At 34.5% G+C, this 19,392-nt stretch overlaps 1 protein-coding gene across 10 annotated transcripts in view; it reads left to right on the top strand.

The window, feature by feature from the left end:
• LOC139961174 (plexin-B-like) overlaps nt 1-19,392 on the top strand; it is a 50,921-nt gene that overhangs the window by 16,564 nt on the left and 14,965 nt on the right. For all 10 annotated transcript variants that reach the window (XM_071960153.1, XM_071960149.1, XM_071960152.1 and 7 more), the window contains 21 exons: nt 826-973; nt 1,629-1,728; nt 2,079-2,172; nt 2,787-2,906; nt 3,713-3,817; nt 4,375-4,465; nt 5,632-5,807; nt 6,461-6,615; nt 7,170-7,272; nt 8,821-8,957; nt 9,599-9,766; nt 12,281-12,374; nt 12,662-12,916; nt 14,005-14,181; nt 15,267-15,492; nt 16,220-16,365; nt 16,832-16,956; nt 17,123-17,188; nt 17,276-17,356; nt 18,038-18,101; nt 18,897-19,043. In XM_071960153.1, the coding sequence (XP_071816254.1) occupies nt 826-973; nt 1,629-1,728; nt 2,079-2,172; nt 2,787-2,906; nt 3,713-3,817; nt 4,375-4,465; nt 5,632-5,807; nt 6,461-6,615; nt 7,170-7,272; nt 8,821-8,957; nt 9,599-9,766; nt 12,281-12,374; nt 12,662-12,916; nt 14,005-14,181; nt 15,267-15,492; nt 16,220-16,365; nt 16,832-16,956; nt 17,123-17,188; nt 17,276-17,356; nt 18,038-18,101; nt 18,897-19,043 (2,778 nt within the window). The remainder of the gene's footprint in view (nt 1-825; nt 974-1,628; nt 1,729-2,078; nt 2,173-2,786; nt 2,907-3,712; nt 3,818-4,374; nt 4,466-5,631; nt 5,808-6,460; nt 6,616-7,169; nt 7,273-8,820; nt 8,958-9,598; nt 9,767-12,280; nt 12,375-12,661; nt 12,917-14,004; nt 14,182-15,266; nt 15,493-16,219; nt 16,366-16,831; nt 16,957-17,122; nt 17,189-17,275; nt 17,357-18,037; nt 18,102-18,896; nt 19,044-19,392) is intronic.

Below are 19,392 nucleotides of genomic sequence, written 5' to 3'. Positions count from 1 at the left end.
ATTATATTCCGATAGAGCGCCCTCTCATAACAAACAAGATGGCTGCGCCCATGTTATCGTTGAATATATGTGTACGTAATAGGCAAGCCACCCACCCGAGTGAGCTTGTATAACATTATCTAATTATTCATTAAGGTATTTTCTTTCATTATTCACCACTTTATGTGTTAACCAGTACTGATTAAGATTAAATTTACCTCTGTTGATATTGGTTTGGGACAAACTGCCTCTTGCTGCTGTAGTAACCACAATTAGTTGTTCAATGATGTATTCTTTAAAAAGTTACACGTTCTGTGTACGGGGATCTGGTTGAGATGTAATTGACTAGATTAGTTGTGTTATTGTTTTATAAGTGTAATGCCCTGCCCAGAAATGGACAGAGAGATTGTAAGGCAGACGTGCCGAGATTTAAATGTCGCAATCTCATTATTACTATTATGTGTTAAGTCTAGTGGTGCTCCCAGTTCTACCCTTGTCATTGTAGTTATTCAGACAGCGTAGAAACCAGCCTAATTGGGTCACAGAGAGTAGAGTTAGTCTGGTACACAATTTTAAGTGACTTTATTTTTATGTTTTGTTTCTTTTTTATTATCTTTCAGGAAAACCACCTGAAGGTGCTGCACCGTCCTTTTTGTTTATGTAGTCATTTAAAATTATCTCGAACATGCGATATGAGAGAAGAAATAAAACACTCACTGGCCACCAGAACAAGCGGTGGTAGAAATCAGTACTCTCTCCTGTCTATTTATTCCTGCGTATCCTCACATATGTCTTCAAAAAATATACTTAGATGACTAATGGGATTTTATTATTTTTCTTACTCAGGTCACCATAATTGTTACTCATCTCCCAACTAATGAAAACTACTTCTGTCATTTTGGGAACTTTATCTCTGAAGCCTTTGTCATTGGGGGAAATCAGCTGATCTGTCAAGGTCCTGATGTGGCCACTTTACCAAACATCCCTGTAGGAGGTAACTAGTTAATAAAAGGGTACTTTTGAAAAAACTGTTATGATATACATATTAACCATACGATATAGGTTGATCACAGTCTCTACACAGTATTATGTAATGTAAACGGTGATAGAAGATTGACAATGATCTTTGTGGATAATGAGTGTGAGATATATTAAAATATCTTCAGACAGCTTTATGCAAATTAAAAGCTATTTTGACTGCATAATAAAATCACAGTCGTAGGTTTACAATTAACCGAGTGCAACTTCAATGAGTACTGCTGTATTATTTATTAATGCTGTTTTATGTTCCTGTTTGGTAAAATGTACAAGATGTTGGTTTATTGCTTAGTAAAAAAATGTGTTATACTTGTGTTTCAAGTCTACGATTGTAAACTTTCTGCTCTCATATGAATGTGTAAATATGGAACATTTTGGCATTCTTTGTTAACTTTGGGAAGCTACTTGTAGGTTGGAAGAGCTAGCCCAAATTTAACTTTGATGAACAGCATTTATTTATCTTGGATGACAGCAGAACCATTAAAAGTTTGCCCTGTATTGTAAAGGTATGCCTGGAAAGGACTGGCTTTAGGTTATGCTTATACATATATTTAGAACATGGACATATATTTTTGTCTCTCCAATAAATACATTTTCTGTTCAAACACCAGAGGATGCTGTAGAGGTTGAGCTGTCTCTGTCATCATCAGAATATAACATTAAGTTTGTCAGCATTCCTTACTACTTCTTTGATTGTAACAGAATTACAGGGTGAGTTAACATCATATGTATAAAATGCTCAAGTATGCAGCTGAAGTCTTGTGTCTTCTGTATGAAAGAACATCAAAATAGTGATATTTTCTAAAGGGAATCAATTTTCCATGGTTCTTTGTTATAGATTGTTCATCACAAGCCTCTCTATTGCAGTGTATCTTGGCTCTTTTAATTTGTATTGGCTGCATTAATTGTGATCTTTCCTGATATTTCAGGTCACAGTTGACACTTTGATCGAACGTTCCTTTCAGAAAAGTATTCTACAAAGTATTGAATGATGTTATTATGAAGCTAACACTGAATATTTAAAATTAAATTTACATTTGAATATTTTTACCTTTCGTTAGATGTGTAGACTGTTCTATCAAGTGGGATTGTAACTGGTGTGTAGATGACTTTACCTGCAGTTTCAAGACAGACCCTCTCTGTGGTGATGTCATTGTGAGTATTAGCAGTTAATGCATTAAGTGTACAACCGTGATCTACATCTGTGATATATGATCTTGGATTCATCAAAAGATGTAATTTTAGACATTAATCTTGCAAAATACAGTGAATTTCATTGAGTACAAGTCAAATAACCTATTGCACCATTCTGCTGGTAGAAATGAAGAGTAAGAAATTAAGAATAGTACCATTGCCAACAAACTACCTTTTATGTAACATATAGCTAACATTTGTAATGGTCATAAAGTGTATTCAGTCTATTGGTTATGTGCTGAGAAATAGTAAAAATGTTAAAATAATGTAACAAGATTGTTCACATTTTGTATGTTCATAACAACTTATATCTTTTATGTTAGTATTATAATGTTTACCAGTTAGTAAGCTGGCTGTCTTCCTGGTAACTTTAAGGAAGCAAGTTCCACAGTGTTTCCATTGTATAAAATGCTTCTTTTTTAAGGAAGTAAAATGATGTGATTATATCACAACAATCTAACAAAATCATGGCACCAAAACCTTTTGACCTTTGAAACTAACAGGAACTGATGGAAAATCTTGAAGACTCTAAGTCAATGAGTTTTTCTTTTTCTGATTTTCCTTCCCCTGTACAGATTGAATCTGAAGATTGCCCTATGCTTCAGACTGGAGACACGTTTATCCCTAATGGTCTCAACAGAGAGATTATCTTTACTGTCCAAACTCCCACAGCATCTACTAATATATCAAACAAAGTAAGTATACTGCCAGTTGTTATTTATTCTCCTTCCTGAAAGTACTTAGCTTAATGGTTTCATTCTTCTCAACATTCTCACTGTTACATACCACTTCCCTTCTATCTCTACATTTGATGTTACTAACAACTCTGTCATAATACTAGGAATACATACAATCAGAGTGTCGCTTCTTGTCTTACCTCCTTGTTAGAAGAGTCTTAAAACTTTGTTCTATTCCCTTCTGCAATAAATTGGCTATTTATTGAAAAAGAAACTTCAGTTATTTCTTCAGACATCAGCTTAAAGTGTACTTCAAAAATTTATATCGTGTGGATTTTTGAGAGGGGTGGAGGTGGGGTGGAGTGGGGTTAGGCCGGTTATTATTTTTAGTGTCTCACATTTGTTTATTTCTTGTCCAGGGATTGATCTTCTTTAAGCCCACAAGGAGTTTCAGTTCACTACCTTTCACTTCTTACTCTACTGGGTTTGTTATATATTATGTAAGAAAATAACAAATAAACTGAAATGAAATGAAAACATGCACTCAAAGGGAATTAATTAAATATTGATGTAGTTTAACATAATTTATATACTGCACTCTTATCAAGCTTTAATGTCAAATAGTTGAGAGAAATATTCTGAGTTTGTGCAAATGACTAAAAGTGTCTGACAAATAATTGTTGACGATTAAATCAATTTTATTTATCAGTCGTTCATTAACATACACTTATATTATTGAAAGTTGGTTCAGTAGTCTCCATTTTTACATGTTGGCTAGTTCAAGGAAATGTTAACTGTTAATGTAATTTTGTCATCCAATGCAGGAATATGAATGTATTGTTGGTTATGAAGGAAGAGAGACCAGTTCAAAGGCCACTGTTTCTGACATGAATGAGGATAATTTTACAGTCACTTGTGAAGAGACACAGGTAAAACATGGGCACAAATTTTAGATTTGTAATCTTTGATGTGATTGTGTTTACCAAATGAGAAATAAAAGCTACATAACCAAATTTATGAGATTGGAATTCAGCTGAATTGCATAAAGCTTGAAGGGATCTAACAGATTCACAGGTTGTTTTTCATGAAAAAAATATTTATTTGTCTAAGATTTTGTGGCCCAAGATACCAAGAATAGAATGAAAGAAGGTTATACCATTCTGCTATAAAAATATCACTGTGACATGTGTTTTAATGTACTATCAATTATGTTGTATGTTTTTTCTTTTTCCTGGCAAGGGGGGGGGGATGGGGACTTTATTAATGTCTGAAAACATATTAAATACTTTAGTTTTTATTTCCATGGTTAGATGTATGCAAATCTTATAAGTGAAAATACTGAAAAAAAAGTATGAAATGTTGTTGAGGTGTACAGGATGTTATAGAAATCATTATGTCAATTTATTTTTGGGAACATTCATCAAATAACTTGAAAGATTTTACTGAATCTATGTTACAAGTAAGATGTTTATGTCCTATTTTTCAGTACACATACACAGCAGAAGAACAGACAGTTAATGCATCTCTGAACCTAAGATGGAAAGAGAGGGAGGTATACATTGATGGGACCAATAATGGTATGTTTACCTATGAAGCTGTTATTATGCTTAAGTGTAACTTGATATCTTTACTGATTAACTAACATACTAAAAAATGTGTTATCTTACAGTATTTTTGTTACTGGGTAGATTTGAATGATAAAAAAAAACCCTCAATAAATAGTGCGAGTACACTCTTAAGCAAACAGACACTTATCAGATGTAATGTAATGACAGGGGCGTAGCGAGCGGGGGGTGTGGGGGGTGTCACACCCCCCCAATAATTTGGTCGCTGTCGGCAAATTTTGGGTCTGTCGGCAAAAGGAGAAAAGGTGAAGAGAGCGGAAGGGGAAGAAAGAAGGAAAGCTGAATAGAGAAAAGGAGAATGGGAGCTTCTTCCGTGCCAAATTTGACTTAAAATATGCACCAGATTGCATCTAAGGACGTTTCAAAACTAAAAATTTTCAAAGGGGAGGGGTAGACCCCCTACCCTTAGACCCCTCCCCCATTTTAGTCACCACTTCCAGATCCGTCGGCAAATCAAATTTTACTTAAAATATACACCAGATTGCATCTAAGGACGTTTCAAATCTAAAAAATTGCCAAAGGGGAGGGGGACACCCGCTCCCGTTAGACCCCTCCCCCATTTCAGTCACCACTTCCAGATCCGTCGGCAAATCAAATTCTCCACACCCCCCCAACAAAAACCCCTTCGCTACGCCCCTGTGTAATGATCCCTTTTTTTATTTGCATATTTATCAAAAATCTATATCTAAGGAAGATAGGTGACACTCCCTTGGAATCTGTGCCTGCCTTGTCTGATTCAGTGCTCTAAGCCATGCTATTATTCTGTGCATCATTTCAGTGTATAATTCTAGTAATTCTACAACAGAGTACTTCTGCAGTAAATTTGTAAATTCACAAAGACAGTCACCTGGATTTGTTTCTTTCAAGTGAGCATAGCATCTATTTATACAATATTGTTGACAGTACACAGCAAATGGTCACTTTCATGTGTGATTTAAAAACCCTTTTATTATTTGCATATTTTAATCTAAGGAAGACTTGTTTCTCCTGATTTCTATGTTGGAATGTTGATTATAATATCTTTCATTCCAGAAGCAAACTGTCAAAGTTTTCATCTGATTTGTCTGTTAGTGGATGGATTACATTTCATCTTTCTATTATGTTTCTTTTCATTTCAGTGATTCTGTACAAATGTTCTGTGGACAGACCAGATTGCAGTCGCTGTTTGTCCAATATAACAACTTCTCCTGTCTTAATGTGTATTTGGTGTTCATCACAGTCATTATGTGCTGTCAGAGAAAACTGCAACCAAGGAATACAGAAAGTGTGTACAGCTGGGCCTCAGATCACATTGGTAGGCCCTAATAGTTAAATAACAACTTCTTTACCTTTGTACATAAATTAACAAGATATTAACGCAATTATTGTATTATGTACACAAAACAGCAATAAACCTACAACTACTTTCCAAAGTCCTACACTTTACAGGAGCGATCCAAGATTTTATAATAAAGCAGGGAATGTGAACCAGTCCTTGAAGCCAACTCTCATGTAGGAGGGACCTGCAACAGCAAATAGTACATTTTGAAACATATGTAGACTATAATTTGAATCTATAATTAGTTACTTAATTAATCAATTAATCTTACCTTAGATTGTTGTAATCTATAAATACTTTGAATTTTTGTGTGAAGTTGAATAGATGGTTGGGGGTGCTGGGAGGGGGGGGTAGAAACACACCCACACTCGCCTGGATCTGTGCCTGCCTTGTCTGATTCAGAACATGAGGATGTTTTGAGGTTATTCTATGCATACAGATTATGAGAATCTTTCCCTTCCTTATACTGATTGTGGCTGTAGAGAATCTTGACATGTTTCAATAATTATCTAATCATTATAGTTGAGGCAGAAGACAAAGCTTCAGTAGGCAGGGTGACCACAACATGTTGGTTTTATTCAATTTACTTATGAGTATCTTTGACACAATTCCATCTCAACATTTTCTAGATTGAACCAACTAGTGGCCCAATCAAAGGAGGGACCATGGTTCAAATTATCGGCACTGACCTGGGCCAGAGATTTTCAGATATTGAGGAAGTCAAACTAGCTGAGGTTTTGTGTGATCATGGACGTTATGAAGATCAGTACATAGTTGGGGAAAGGTGAGAAAGTTAATTTCATTGTGTTTAACAGGTACATGCAGTGATAACATCATGTCTGTCTCCAGAGTTACTGATTTGGGGTGGGGTAATAATGTAGGGTGATGCCCATTCTGAGGAGGGGTCTAAGGGGAAGAGATGCCCTTCTCCTATGTATGGCATTTTATGCCAGCTTAGATGCAAAATGGTGCTATCATTGCCATTGTTTAAAGTACATATTTGCAATTTTCCACTTTTCAGCTGTGATATCAACAAATATAAACCATCTGTAAAATCTTCTACAGAAGCAGAGGGAGGGGGGATCAAGTGCCTCCCATGTAGGACTTTCCAAGTTAAGAAGTTACTGGTCTTTAGTTGACATCAAAAGGATTTCTTTATGGTATCATTTAGGACAGTGACTTATAATATATTATCACTTTGGCAACCAGCAATAATAAGGATATCATCCTCTGTAAAGCCTTCAGTATTGATAAGTGTAACTTTATTTCTTAATTAGCTACATTTTCCTTTTAATATACAGTACTTTATACAATACTTTTCTTTTTGCCATATTTCAGTGTTACATGTACGGCAGGGTTTTCAGTGGTGAAGATGGGTCTGGTCTCTGTAGAATTAACGGATGGCAGGACCTCTCAGGGCGACAGTATGTTCTCTTACAATGTGAGTACATTGTATATACTCCCATTAGTATTTTTCTGTTTGTGTTAAGATACCAGACCTTATGTGAGGGAGTGTCTGCCTTTTATCAGTTCAGGAGTTTTGGTTTGCTGAGAATATGCAGGTTTTCAGTAGAAGTTTCAGTCAATGAAACATTGTTACATTCTTCATGGGGATCATTTGATGTTTATCAACAGGTTGTTTGCAGGTATATTCTGTGAGAAATAATCCTTTAATATAGTGTTGGTAGGTAGTGTTTTTCCCTACGTCCCTATTGAGCCTGCTAGCTAGCCTTCATTTTGAAAGTGATTCCTAATTTGTTTGGATTTATGTTTTTGTTTTAGTTTCTCAAATACTGATTTGACATAATCGATTCATCATTAGTAACACTACTTTTCAAAGTACAGAGATTAGCCTTTATAGGTTTTACATGAGTAAAACAAGGAAGAAAGTAAAAGATAATGTATTGGAATAATTTGTACAGTGTAGGGTACATAGGCAGGTTCAATGTTTGTACAGTTAACATACATAGGCAGGTCCAATCTTTGTACAGTGTTGCATACATAGGCAGGTGTAATCTTTGTACAGTGCAACATACTTAGGAAGGTCCAACCTTTGTACAGTGTAGCATGCATAGGCAGGTCCATTGTTTGTTCCATTGATGGGAATATAATTATGATATCACACTTAATAGTCATACATTTAAATAAACATGAAAACAGGCATCTACTGAAAGATTACCATTTCTATGTCCTTTCCTAACTCTTGTAAAAACCTCCCGAAAATGATCAAATTAATCATAAATTAGAGTTGTCAGGGTCTGTTGAGTCTGCATTATTACAGTGTGTAAACAGTGAAGTAGATGATAGTCTATGGTTTATTAAACCTAAGTTGTATTTTATTGTATGTATTTTAGATCTTCCTGCAAGCAGGAACTCGAAAAGAAGCCTAATTGGCTTATCAAGCCCCAAGCTGACCGAAGTTCATATTTAACAGCCATTATTAACAAATTGTCAATTATCAACAACTCTGGAACTGGATGACATACATTAATCTTGGAGTGACTCACACTGGAGACCTTGTGATTGAAAGGCACCGGCATTAACCACTGAGCTAACACTCCTAATTAGTACCTATTGCTGTACCTAACTCCAAATATCTAACTCCTAGTTAGTACCAATGGCTGTGCCTGTCACTTAAAACTGTAAATTGAATCATTTACTGCAATACTTAACAATGAAATTAGCTATGCAAGTTCTTTTTGCATTGCCTTAGCTTTAGATCCCACTTTATCATACTCTATCAGGTATTTGTTGAATGCAAAGTTAAACATTAAGTTGTGACATATGGTTGAACTAGGATGACTGATATTACTTTTACCTTTCAAACTCTTTCCATATATCAATATTTTAAAAATATGTTTCAAGAATCAGTGTGAGAGATGGATGGTAGGCTGTGTGTGATTTCAAATTTTTCTATCTGTAAAGCCTTTTGATTGTCTCATCTATTTTCATAAATAATATTTTCTCATTGATTGATTCTTTCTTGCAGGATCCAAAATTAACCTCATTCTTTCCTGAGATTGGTCCAGCATCTGGAGGTTCATTGATAACTATTAATGGTACAGACCTAGACACTGGTAGAGATATAGAAGCTTTTGTTGGAAGTGAGCCATGCAGTATAACAACGTAAGAGTAATTAAATCCTTGCTGAGTTACAGTCTGAACATGTCAACCTTTTGGATAGATCTCTAATATAATAAAACAAAAGAATTGATTACTATGATTTAAATTCTTCCATTAATTTTTGTATTGATTTATTTTTATATTCATTATAAATTCTGTAATATCATTCAATGTTGTGTAATAGGATGGCAAGATCAAAAATTAGAATGTCATGGTCCTTTCATAAATTAAGAGTCTATTTTGAACTGATCATGTTTTCTCTCAGGGAAAAACCATAAACTGTTAGTTATTGACAGATTGGGCACAACTGCATTGGCTTTGAAAGTCCTGGACTCTGAGGCAGAATATTGACATTTTTTGCTTTATCTTTCAAATAAAGTAACATATATCCCCGTTGACAACAACGTAACAATGTAACATATGCCAAGACAGGCAAACTTACAATTTGTTAGTCTGTGTAACTCTTTACATGGCAGGTATGTGTGTTATATTGCAAACACAGATGTTTACTGTAGCTCCTGTATCGATGCACAGTTAAGGTCACTCTTCTGCTTCCAGCCATCATTCTTTTGCCTAAGTTATTTGTTCATACTTGTTCTTCCACTTGTTTGCTTATCTATATTTATAATATTTTCCTTTTACAGAATACAACAAGATTACATTGTATGCATTAATGTCAACTCTACAATAAACAGCAGCCACAATCTCATGTTGCGTTTTGACAATCACAGTAGAACACTCGATGGTAAAGAATTTCTTTACTTGCTTGACCCGGAAGTCTCTGATGTGGATCCTAAACGGTCCATCTTATCGTAAGTTTGGTCTGCTTAAACCCAGTAAGCTTATATTTAATGTCTTTCACACTTCGATTCTCCCTTTTGACAAGTTTAAGAAGTTCAAATGTTTTCTACTCCATGTGGTTGTTAGATGACATAATGGTCCACAATAACTGGGAGGTTGACAGTCTGATATTAAATGCTGGAGCTACTTTCTTGAGAGCCCAATGTACTTTACTTGAGGTTGGGAAGCCCATGGATTATGCCCTGATGGAGATGGTTCCTATATGAATAAATGAGGTCTGATGAGGTATGATGGTCATAAGGTATGATGAGGTATAATAGTCAATGAGGTATGGTGAGGTATAAAGTTCAGTGAGGAATGGTGAGGTGTAATGGTCAATGAGGTATGGTGAGGTATAAAATGAGATATGGTGAGGTATAAAGTTCAGTGAGGTATGGTGAGGTGTAATGGTCAATGAGGTATGGTGAGGTAAAAATGAGATATGGTGAGGTATAAAGTTCAGTGAGGTATGTTGAGGTATAATGGTCAATGAGATATGATGACATGTAATAGTATATTAGGTATGGTGAGGTGTAATAGCCAATGAGGTATGGTGTGGTATAATGGTCAATGAGGTTTGGTGTGGTATAACAACCTTTTGTGTGATAAAAGACTATTTAAATGTTTGATAATATAATTAAATTAAAAGGATTGTCTGGTAGCATGTTTACAAAATATGAGAACGCTAATGTTGCGTTTGATAGAGAAACAATTTTTTAATTCAAATTCAAATAAACTTTATTAAGCACCAAAAATGGGCAATTAAATGCTCGCAATAAGACAATACAATTTTACCATGGAATAAATATAATACAAATAGTATACATGAAAATACACAAAAAGGATACCATACTATGAATTGCACATATTACTTTAATAGGATAATAAGAATTCAAACTATTAAGAAAAATAAGAATTGCAACTGATTGAAGGAATGAGAATCAAACCTCTCGAAAATGGTCAAACTATAAGAATAGAAACTAATAGGAATTTAAACCTAAAAATAGAAAAATTGTAAAACCTATACGGCAGTCTAACAAATCAAAAACGAAAGGATCCAAATTCAATTTTGAAAACAATTAAACTTTAAAAGGCACCTAAAGAGCAATATACTGCTCCTAAACAGATAAAAATAAAGATAATATGCATAAGAGAAAAGACACTATAGTCTAGTACACTAAAAGGTGACCCTAAAAACAATGCACAAAGCCTAGTTTAATAAGAATGAAATAATCAAACATAAGAATCGTAATTAGGAATATTCCACATTGAACCTAACGAAACGCTGCCTATCTGGTGTACAGTAAGTATTATTAAAATGTGTGACAGCCATCGGAACGAAGGAATGTTTGTAGCGGTTTGTACCAGCAGCTGGGGGTCTCATCCTACCACTCCGCCCAATGAATCGTCCAACAAGATCACTGTGTAACAGGTGATCGGTGTCATCAAGCACGGTGCGGAGCTTACGTTGGAGGCAGGAATTATAGAAAGAATCGAGCGGCTGCTGATGATTCCCATTCAGACGTTCAGATTTCCTTATTATGCTATTGATTCTCATCTTGTCCTGTTCAGTAATGCTACCACCCCAACACACAATACAATAAGTGAAAATGCTGGTAATGACAGAACGGTAGAATAATGACAGAAGGGTATGTCATTATTCAATTGTTTAAGATGGATATTTCAAATATACTTTGAGCAATAGAGAACGTGATGTCATCTTCGCAATGCAGATTGCGACATAACCCATGTTCCTTACAGTTCCTACAGTAATCACAACAAAAACAGCAACGCTGTATGTCATACGAAGTAGGCTGTGTTTTCCTACGTTTGCGATGTGTATGTCATATGTAATAGGCAATCACCTGTGCGTGTACGCATGAGAGTGTATTTGTTGCGGTAATGTGAGTGCAACTTCAAGTCCCTTGTTTTGCCTATTTGCCTGCACTACGTCAATCACCAAATTAATGCGTTCGAACAAACTGTGCTGTTGATGAGAAACTAGTGAATTTGAAACCAGATTTCTACAAGAAGAAAACATCAAACAGGGACAATTTTCACATGGTTAGGAAGAGAAAAATAAGAGCTATAAGGACAATGTAACAAACTCTTCCACCAGTCAATGTATCTGAGCTATGACCATCATAAATATTTATAGTGAAACATGAGTGTTTGAACTTGAATGATGAATTGTGAAAGTATGATATAGTTTAGTGTGAGTGGAGGATTTGGGCATGATTCATAAAATACAGAAGCTCTGGTTTTGCCATAAATTTTATGCAGCACTTAAGGTGGAAAACCTTATAGCAATTAAGCAAGTTTTATCTTTTCATGTTTTGTCTTTTTAAAAGAACAACCATGATGCCTTTGAAAGGAAAGTAACAGATGTTGGGTTTTGAGTTGTTAGTGGTTCAGACTGTCTGTGTGAAATCTCAAAACTTTTAAGGAAATAAGCCATGAAATCTGTTCTTGCTCTATACCTATAGGGGTGGAAACACTCTAACAATTACTGGTGCAAGATTGAACATTATAATGAGACCAGAGATTGTTTTTACTGTTGATAATCAAGAAAGCACTGAGGTGAGAATGATGACCTTTTTCTACTATAGAATACTTTTCTTATTTGATTTTTGTTGGAAGCATTATACCTTTATTTCATGTAATAAGCTACAAAATGTCCTCCATAGGTGGCCTCAGTTTGTATTTTTACAATATTACCCTGTTTTGCTTTTTCTGCATTTTGGTATCATGGTACACAAGACGTACTGTATGCAATTTATGAACAAAAATTTGTGTTTCTTATCGTTGATTGTAATGAAGATAGGTTCATTTTTTTAAACTAATTTTTGTAAATATTTTCTGAACAGATTTGTGAAATTATTGATGCTGGCAAGATGATTTGTCCTTCTCCGAGCCTTTACTTCACTCAAACAAGGGGAAAGAGAGCTGATGAGGCAGGAGGTCTTGTTGATGTTGGGTTTATCATGGATGGAGTAACAGAACTCTTAACCTGGTCAATCGACAATAAGGAAACATTTCAGTATGTGCAAGATCCAGAATATGACCAGTTTGATGGCGGTGTTAGCGAATATGTTGGCAGTCCCCAGCTACTTAGTCTTAAGGTAATTATAATTACATCTTATAATATCCAATAATTTCATTAGAGTAAACTCATTCCATTCAAAAAAATGAGAGTTAACAAAGACTCTGTGACAAATCATCAATAAATAGCACATACCACCTAAGATAGAGAACTATGGAGCATTTATACCCAATCATTTATTTCGTTTTGGTGGTGTGCAAGAAGTAATGCTACAGCATGTGTACTAGCTGAGGAAGTCAAACCATTCAAGAACAGCAATGCATGGTGACCTTTAACAATATATAGATTCATCTTTCAATCTTGTTCTTTCCGTGATATCTGCTACAATTTATATCACAGTTAATCAAAGAAACGCAAAATAAACCAAATAGTACTGAAACCAAATTATCCCAGATGTGCAATTCTTTAGTCACCACAGTGGTGGAGCGCCCATACAGTCAGGGGGGCCGGATGCTCCCCCTGACTGACTCAAATGGACTGCTGGCGCCCTTTTCAGCTTTATACCACTTTTTACTTATTCGCGATAATTGACTTTTTTATTGCGCTCTCATCTACCTATTGACATTTGTCACATCTTTTTGGCGATGACACCTATATATTCTTCATTTATCTGCAACTTAGCAAGGCTCGGAAAGGGTCATTTCCAGCGATCTAGGGAATATCTTTACTCAAAAATTTCGGCACGCTCCGCGCCAACTCGTGGTGACGCTCTGCTTAGATAGTGTCAGAAGCGCCCCTACAGACCATTCCCATCCCCCTTGACCAATACCCCTAGCTCCGCCACTGAGTCACCATCTTGTATGATGATGTCAAATAATAAAAGCTTTTGTTTACTATATTAGACTTGCTCAGTTGTTGAAACATTACTCTCTTATTTTTTATTCAGAATGTTTTTATAATTAGAATATACTTTATCCAGGAAGATGATTTGTCCTTTCTCCATTTACCAATGTTGTCTTATACTACATGTTTATGTGTGTCATTTAAGTGTGTGATAATTCATTTAACATCAGGTTGAAATTTTGTAAGAATTATGAAAGGAAATCTGTCAAAAAAACATCTTTAATGTTTACTTTGGCTTTTGTTTTGCCTTTTTCTTTTACATAGGGTAGAAATTTAAATGAAGGAAGCCAAGAAATAGATGTGAAAGTTTACATTGGTACAGAGCTATGTGGAAACATTACTCTCAGAGCTGAGTCCTTGGATTGCACCCCTCCAAAGAACTCCCCACCAGCTGGGGATATAAATGGGGAACGTACTGAAAGAAACTTACCATTTGTTATTGTAAGTGATATATTAGTTTATATATATTGATTCTTTGTCCACAATGTATCAATGTGAAAGGTGCAGTTTCAGTTTTCATCGATGCTTATATTGTGTACGCCTACTATAATTTAGTGTTAAACCGAAGTTAAGACATTGTGTATGAGAGAATCTTATTCTGGAATGATTTGAGTCAATATTTTTGAATGATGTTAATAATATCACTTGTTATAACCAGTTCAAATTTGATCAAGTAAGACTAATTAGACCACAGGTGGACCTAACATGGTGCCTGCCGCTTTGGACCAAGGAGGTATTGGACAAATTCTTTTCACAGCTTTATAGCTCTGGTCAAGTAGATTAGGCTAGCCATCTGAAGTTCAATGAGTCCTCTCTCATTTACTAAACCATATATGTGTCTATACCAAAAAAGGTGTTGACTTAGAGAGATATTCCCATGTACCTGGTACTCAATGGTTATTGCTTTTGAGTGATTAATCTCTATCAATACCTACTAATGAGTACTTATTGACATCAAATAAAAACAAACGGTAGAAAAACAAAACATTTTAAAGATGTAATGATCAGAAACTGAATGGTTATAATAAATGTTCAGCGTACAATCCTGAAAATGTTCACAATTGAATGTTAAAGATCAGCACACTAATATCCAGAAAATAAAGATGTATTAAGTTCCTTATTTGCAGAACATATGGTACATGTGGTGCTCTCTGACAAAATATGAGAGACAGTATTACTTGGAGAGAAATTCAATATCCTTACATGACAAATATAACATAGCTATTAAAGATGAAGACTTTTATGAGACGGTTGAAACTCTAGATGCATTATGTCCTTCAAGAAAGAACGTCAGCACTAGTGAATATAATTAAGTATATTTTAATTTGAAAATGGCAGAATCATATTAGTGTTAAGATGTCAAAGAGATTTAAAATATTTCAGTCTCTTCATATTGCATTACACCATATACAGATCTCATCTTGTATTGTTATTTGAGAACATCTATGAACATTTCCTCAAATGTTACCCCTTATCTGATTTATTCTATCAACATATTTCATGAATTGAACTATTTTCTCTTCTAGGTTCAACATGCTAACTTGAACATTGGAATTGGATATTTACAGTACCCAGGGCCTTCTTTTAATATTATCCACGTTGTTATTCCACTTGCCTTGATCATTGTTATCATAGCTTGCATCCTATTCATCTTCGGCTGCAAACAGAAATTAGAGAAGGACAGGATTGTTACTCAACTCGAGATGCAGATAGCTCAAATCGAGAACAATTACAACGATGAGATGAGAACATGTACGTAACTTTTGATATCCTCAAGATCAAAAGGTGGCTTTAGGAACAAACTGATCTTTCATATGTTGTAGAATAAACACTGCAATCAGTCCAGGTTGAATTTCTATACCACTTTTGTGGTTTTAAATGTCCCTTCCACATCTGAGCCTCATCAATAATAGTGGCTGTACTTCTTTACATTGGTCAGTTCCTCAGATGCAACACACAAAGTTAGTCTAGGACAAGTAGTATTGAATATCATCCATTAAGAGAATTAGTTTGTTATGAGAATTTATCAAAACAATTCTTTGAAAGTATTGTACACCCATAGAAGTGGTCCATTTCTCCTGGCTGATTGCAAAAGACCTCCGATTTAAGCATTTTCCTTGATTGACAATAGAAGGTGGGGTCATAAGAACCTACGCTAGTCTCTCCTCAGTTCACTCAATTCACCTAATAGGTGCAATTATGTTTCACCATGAGGAGTATGCTATAAGTTCATGTTCCTCGGGCCCTCCCTTAAAAATACTTCAGGTTCTTGGCGACTACGTTGCGTTAGATGGTGTAAAACCGCCTACACCCCCCTTTCATTTCAGGCCATGGGCTCTCCTCCATCCCTTCCCCCCCCCCCCTCAGTTGTTTAAGCTTGGATCTTATAGTGTTTGAAGAAATAACAATATGGAGATGGAGTTGTCTTCTTTGTAGAGATAAACGTTCAATATGTTCTTCCAACCTTTTGTTTCCTCAGTGTTTACAAATCTAAAGACATCTGCTCTTGGTTTTGAAGGCACTGTAGCATCACTTCCGATGATGCCAATCTGTTCTCCAAGTAAATATATAGAAGTATTTCTTTACGATGGCCTTCAGACTCTATCTGGCAAGATGCCACCCAAGGTAAAACATGTAAAGGTAACATAACTTTAATGATAAAGTATGTACTAATGTCCATTACATATATCTTTTTTCTGTGTATGAATGTAATATTTTCACATAAAATTTCCATGCAATTTTTGACATATATTTTAAATCTGGTTGATAAGTATATGTATATATTTTGTATGTATATATCTATTGCTTGAAAATACCTCTATTCAAGTGCCTCCTTTGAGTTCAGATCATTTTACATCTGACTTGATATTACCAGATCTTAATGTGAAGGTATATCTGGTAATATTCATACACCCAGGTTTACCATCTAGTAGGATGTATGCTAGTTGTCAACAGCCTTTGATTTCAAATCATGTTGTATCTGACTTGATCTGATGATATGAAACCAGATATAAAAAGATTAAATTCCAGTCATCATATCTTAATTGAAAACACTTTCTATTCTTCAACATATTTATGTTATCATACACAGACTGCAATGGATGATCCTTCTATGAGTAGAGCCATATCAACATTTTCAGATCACTTGAAGAAGAAGGAGTATCTAGAAGTCCTATTCCATGCTTTAGATGAAAGCAAAATTGAACAAACAGAACGGTAATCTATAACCTAAAGTTGGTATTCTTGTTTAACAAAAATGCTTACTGTTTTATCAATATTTAGCTAGTTAATAATCCCCTAATCCCTCCCTCCCTTCATTCTCCCATAACATCCTTAAGCTGTTGAACATTCTACTGACAATCCTCTGTTTTGTCTATTTCAGGGCTAACATAGTATCACACATCAGCTTAATACTCATACTGGATGGGAAATATGCTCTCCTCACACAGTAAGTAGGACAGAATTTTAAATAATAAAAGAAGTAGTAAGTACATGTCCTTTCACAAAAGCAAAATTATTTATGTCTCTTTTGCAGGTTACTTCTCACTCTGATTGAAAAACAGATTCAAGGATCAAAAACTGATGAACTGAACAGCCCTGAAAGTATATTCAGAAGGTAGTAGAATATTACAATGTTTTAGTTTTTGTATCTATGCTTTGACAAGCACAATAGCAAGTAGAGGTGGTATTTAAACTAAAGATAAAATCAGTATTGCTTGTATGTATATAGTTTTGTGTACTATAAGTCTGCCAGCTGTTACACAGAGTATCTTTCCTTCAAATGATCTCTTTAAGATTTCATTTAGGCAGCATTAACATGTATATTCTGAGCATTGCTAATTATTATAATGACATCAATATCTACTTCAGAATACAACTTCACTTTGTTCATTTATAATTTATTTGTTTCAAGAAAAATTGCATGTAGCATCCCATTGAGCAAATCTGTATTGTAAGGTTAAATTGTAATAGTTTACAGTGTATTTACTTTGCTATGGAGTCACTACTATTCACTACTTCAGAGTCATGTGACTTCATTTGAAGTATAGAAAATTGCTTTTTAAAAAATTGAAGGATGGTTTGGGGTGGGAATAATGATGTTCTCTGTTAATACTTTGTAAAACTTGATATTTAGATTATTTGCAGACAAATGACAAGGGTTTCTGCAGTTGTTAAAATAGGTCTAAATGTGATCACTTTAAACAATTATACTTTGAATGAGAATACTGATATTTTAAAACATTCAATATTTTAAGAATGTTTTATCCATGATATATACTTTCTGTTTACTTCACAGTGGAAACACTTGTCTTGAACCACTCTTATCAATTTGGATTACCTTTAGTTCCTATGAATATGTGGTATGTTCATTGTCAAGTTTATCCAGAATGTTCCAAGAAGTATAAAATATAAATTTATCAATAAGACATTCACAAGGCCATGTTGTGGTAAAATATTCCTGATTATACTATATTTATTCATTTACCTTGCATGATATTTACAAATTTTCATCACAATGTAAGGAAGTTTTCCATTCTGATGTCATCCCTTTTCGACTAGACTTTTGCCCAATGAATTATATTTAAGTTTTATTAGTTTATGTTACCTTATGTACATTAGAAACAAATGTCACACTATACCATTAAGCAGAATGTGTGAAAACAGTTCATTAGAATATGTGATTAATGTTACATCAGACTAAAATTACTTTCATTATAGATGTAAGTACTAATACATAAAGGAAAACAGGTAAAGATATTTTTGTGTGTAATTGTCATAGGTAAACTTGTCAGCAAGTTGTTTTTGTTGTTAGTGGACCCTTAGGCTTGTTTGGCATTCACCATTAAATTTGTATTGCTGCATACAATAGTACAATTGTTATTATGAAAATTTGAAAATGGATTTTGTGAGTAACTTCTCATAATATTTACTATTTACCCTTCACAAATATCAGTATAGGACAGTCTAAGTAAATCCAAATAACAACACTTTTTCAGTACAACACCTGTTGTTATTGGACACTTGTAAGCTTTCATTAAATTTGTTTAACTGCTTTATAGTATTATACCTCAATATATTTTGGAGAAATGATTTTATGAATATCTGGTTCTCATATTGTCTTTTAACTTTCTTTTCATTCACAAATATCAATATAGAACAGTGTTAGTAAATCCCTACAGCAGTTATATGGAGCTGTCAAGAGTACCGTAGAGTTGGGACCGATTGATGCTGTTACTGGAAAATCTCAGTTCACCATTAATCAGCAGTATCTTTTAGAAAAACAAATTACCTTCATTGAATTGGTATGTTATATATGTAATGATAATTCTTATTTGGAAGTTTATTTGTAAAGAGGTTTATTTAATTATCATACTTAATTATTTGCAGAATTATGTTCTTCCTCTGTTAAGCCAGACTAATTCAAAAGGTATGAGAGGGATGTGATTACATTAATGTAAACATTATTTGTTTTTGATCCAGTTGATGTGATAAAAACTCAAGTTATGTTTAATTCACAGCTGGTAATTAATCATTATGTCATTGAAATTCATTTTCTTGGTAGAGCCAATTGAACAGCCTTAGAAACCAATCTACAATTGGAATCAAATATTACTGTTGTGTGTGGTTGACTTGAATGATTTGTCGTACCTT

The sequence above is a fragment of the Apostichopus japonicus genome, chromosome 20, assembly GCF_037975245.1.
Source record: "Apostichopus japonicus isolate 1M-3 chromosome 20, ASM3797524v1, whole genome shotgun sequence".
NCBI classification, from domain to species: Eukaryota; Metazoa; Echinodermata; class Holothuroidea; order Aspidochirotida; family Stichopodidae; genus Apostichopus; species Apostichopus japonicus.
This window is presented reverse-complemented; position numbering and strand designations above follow the sequence as displayed.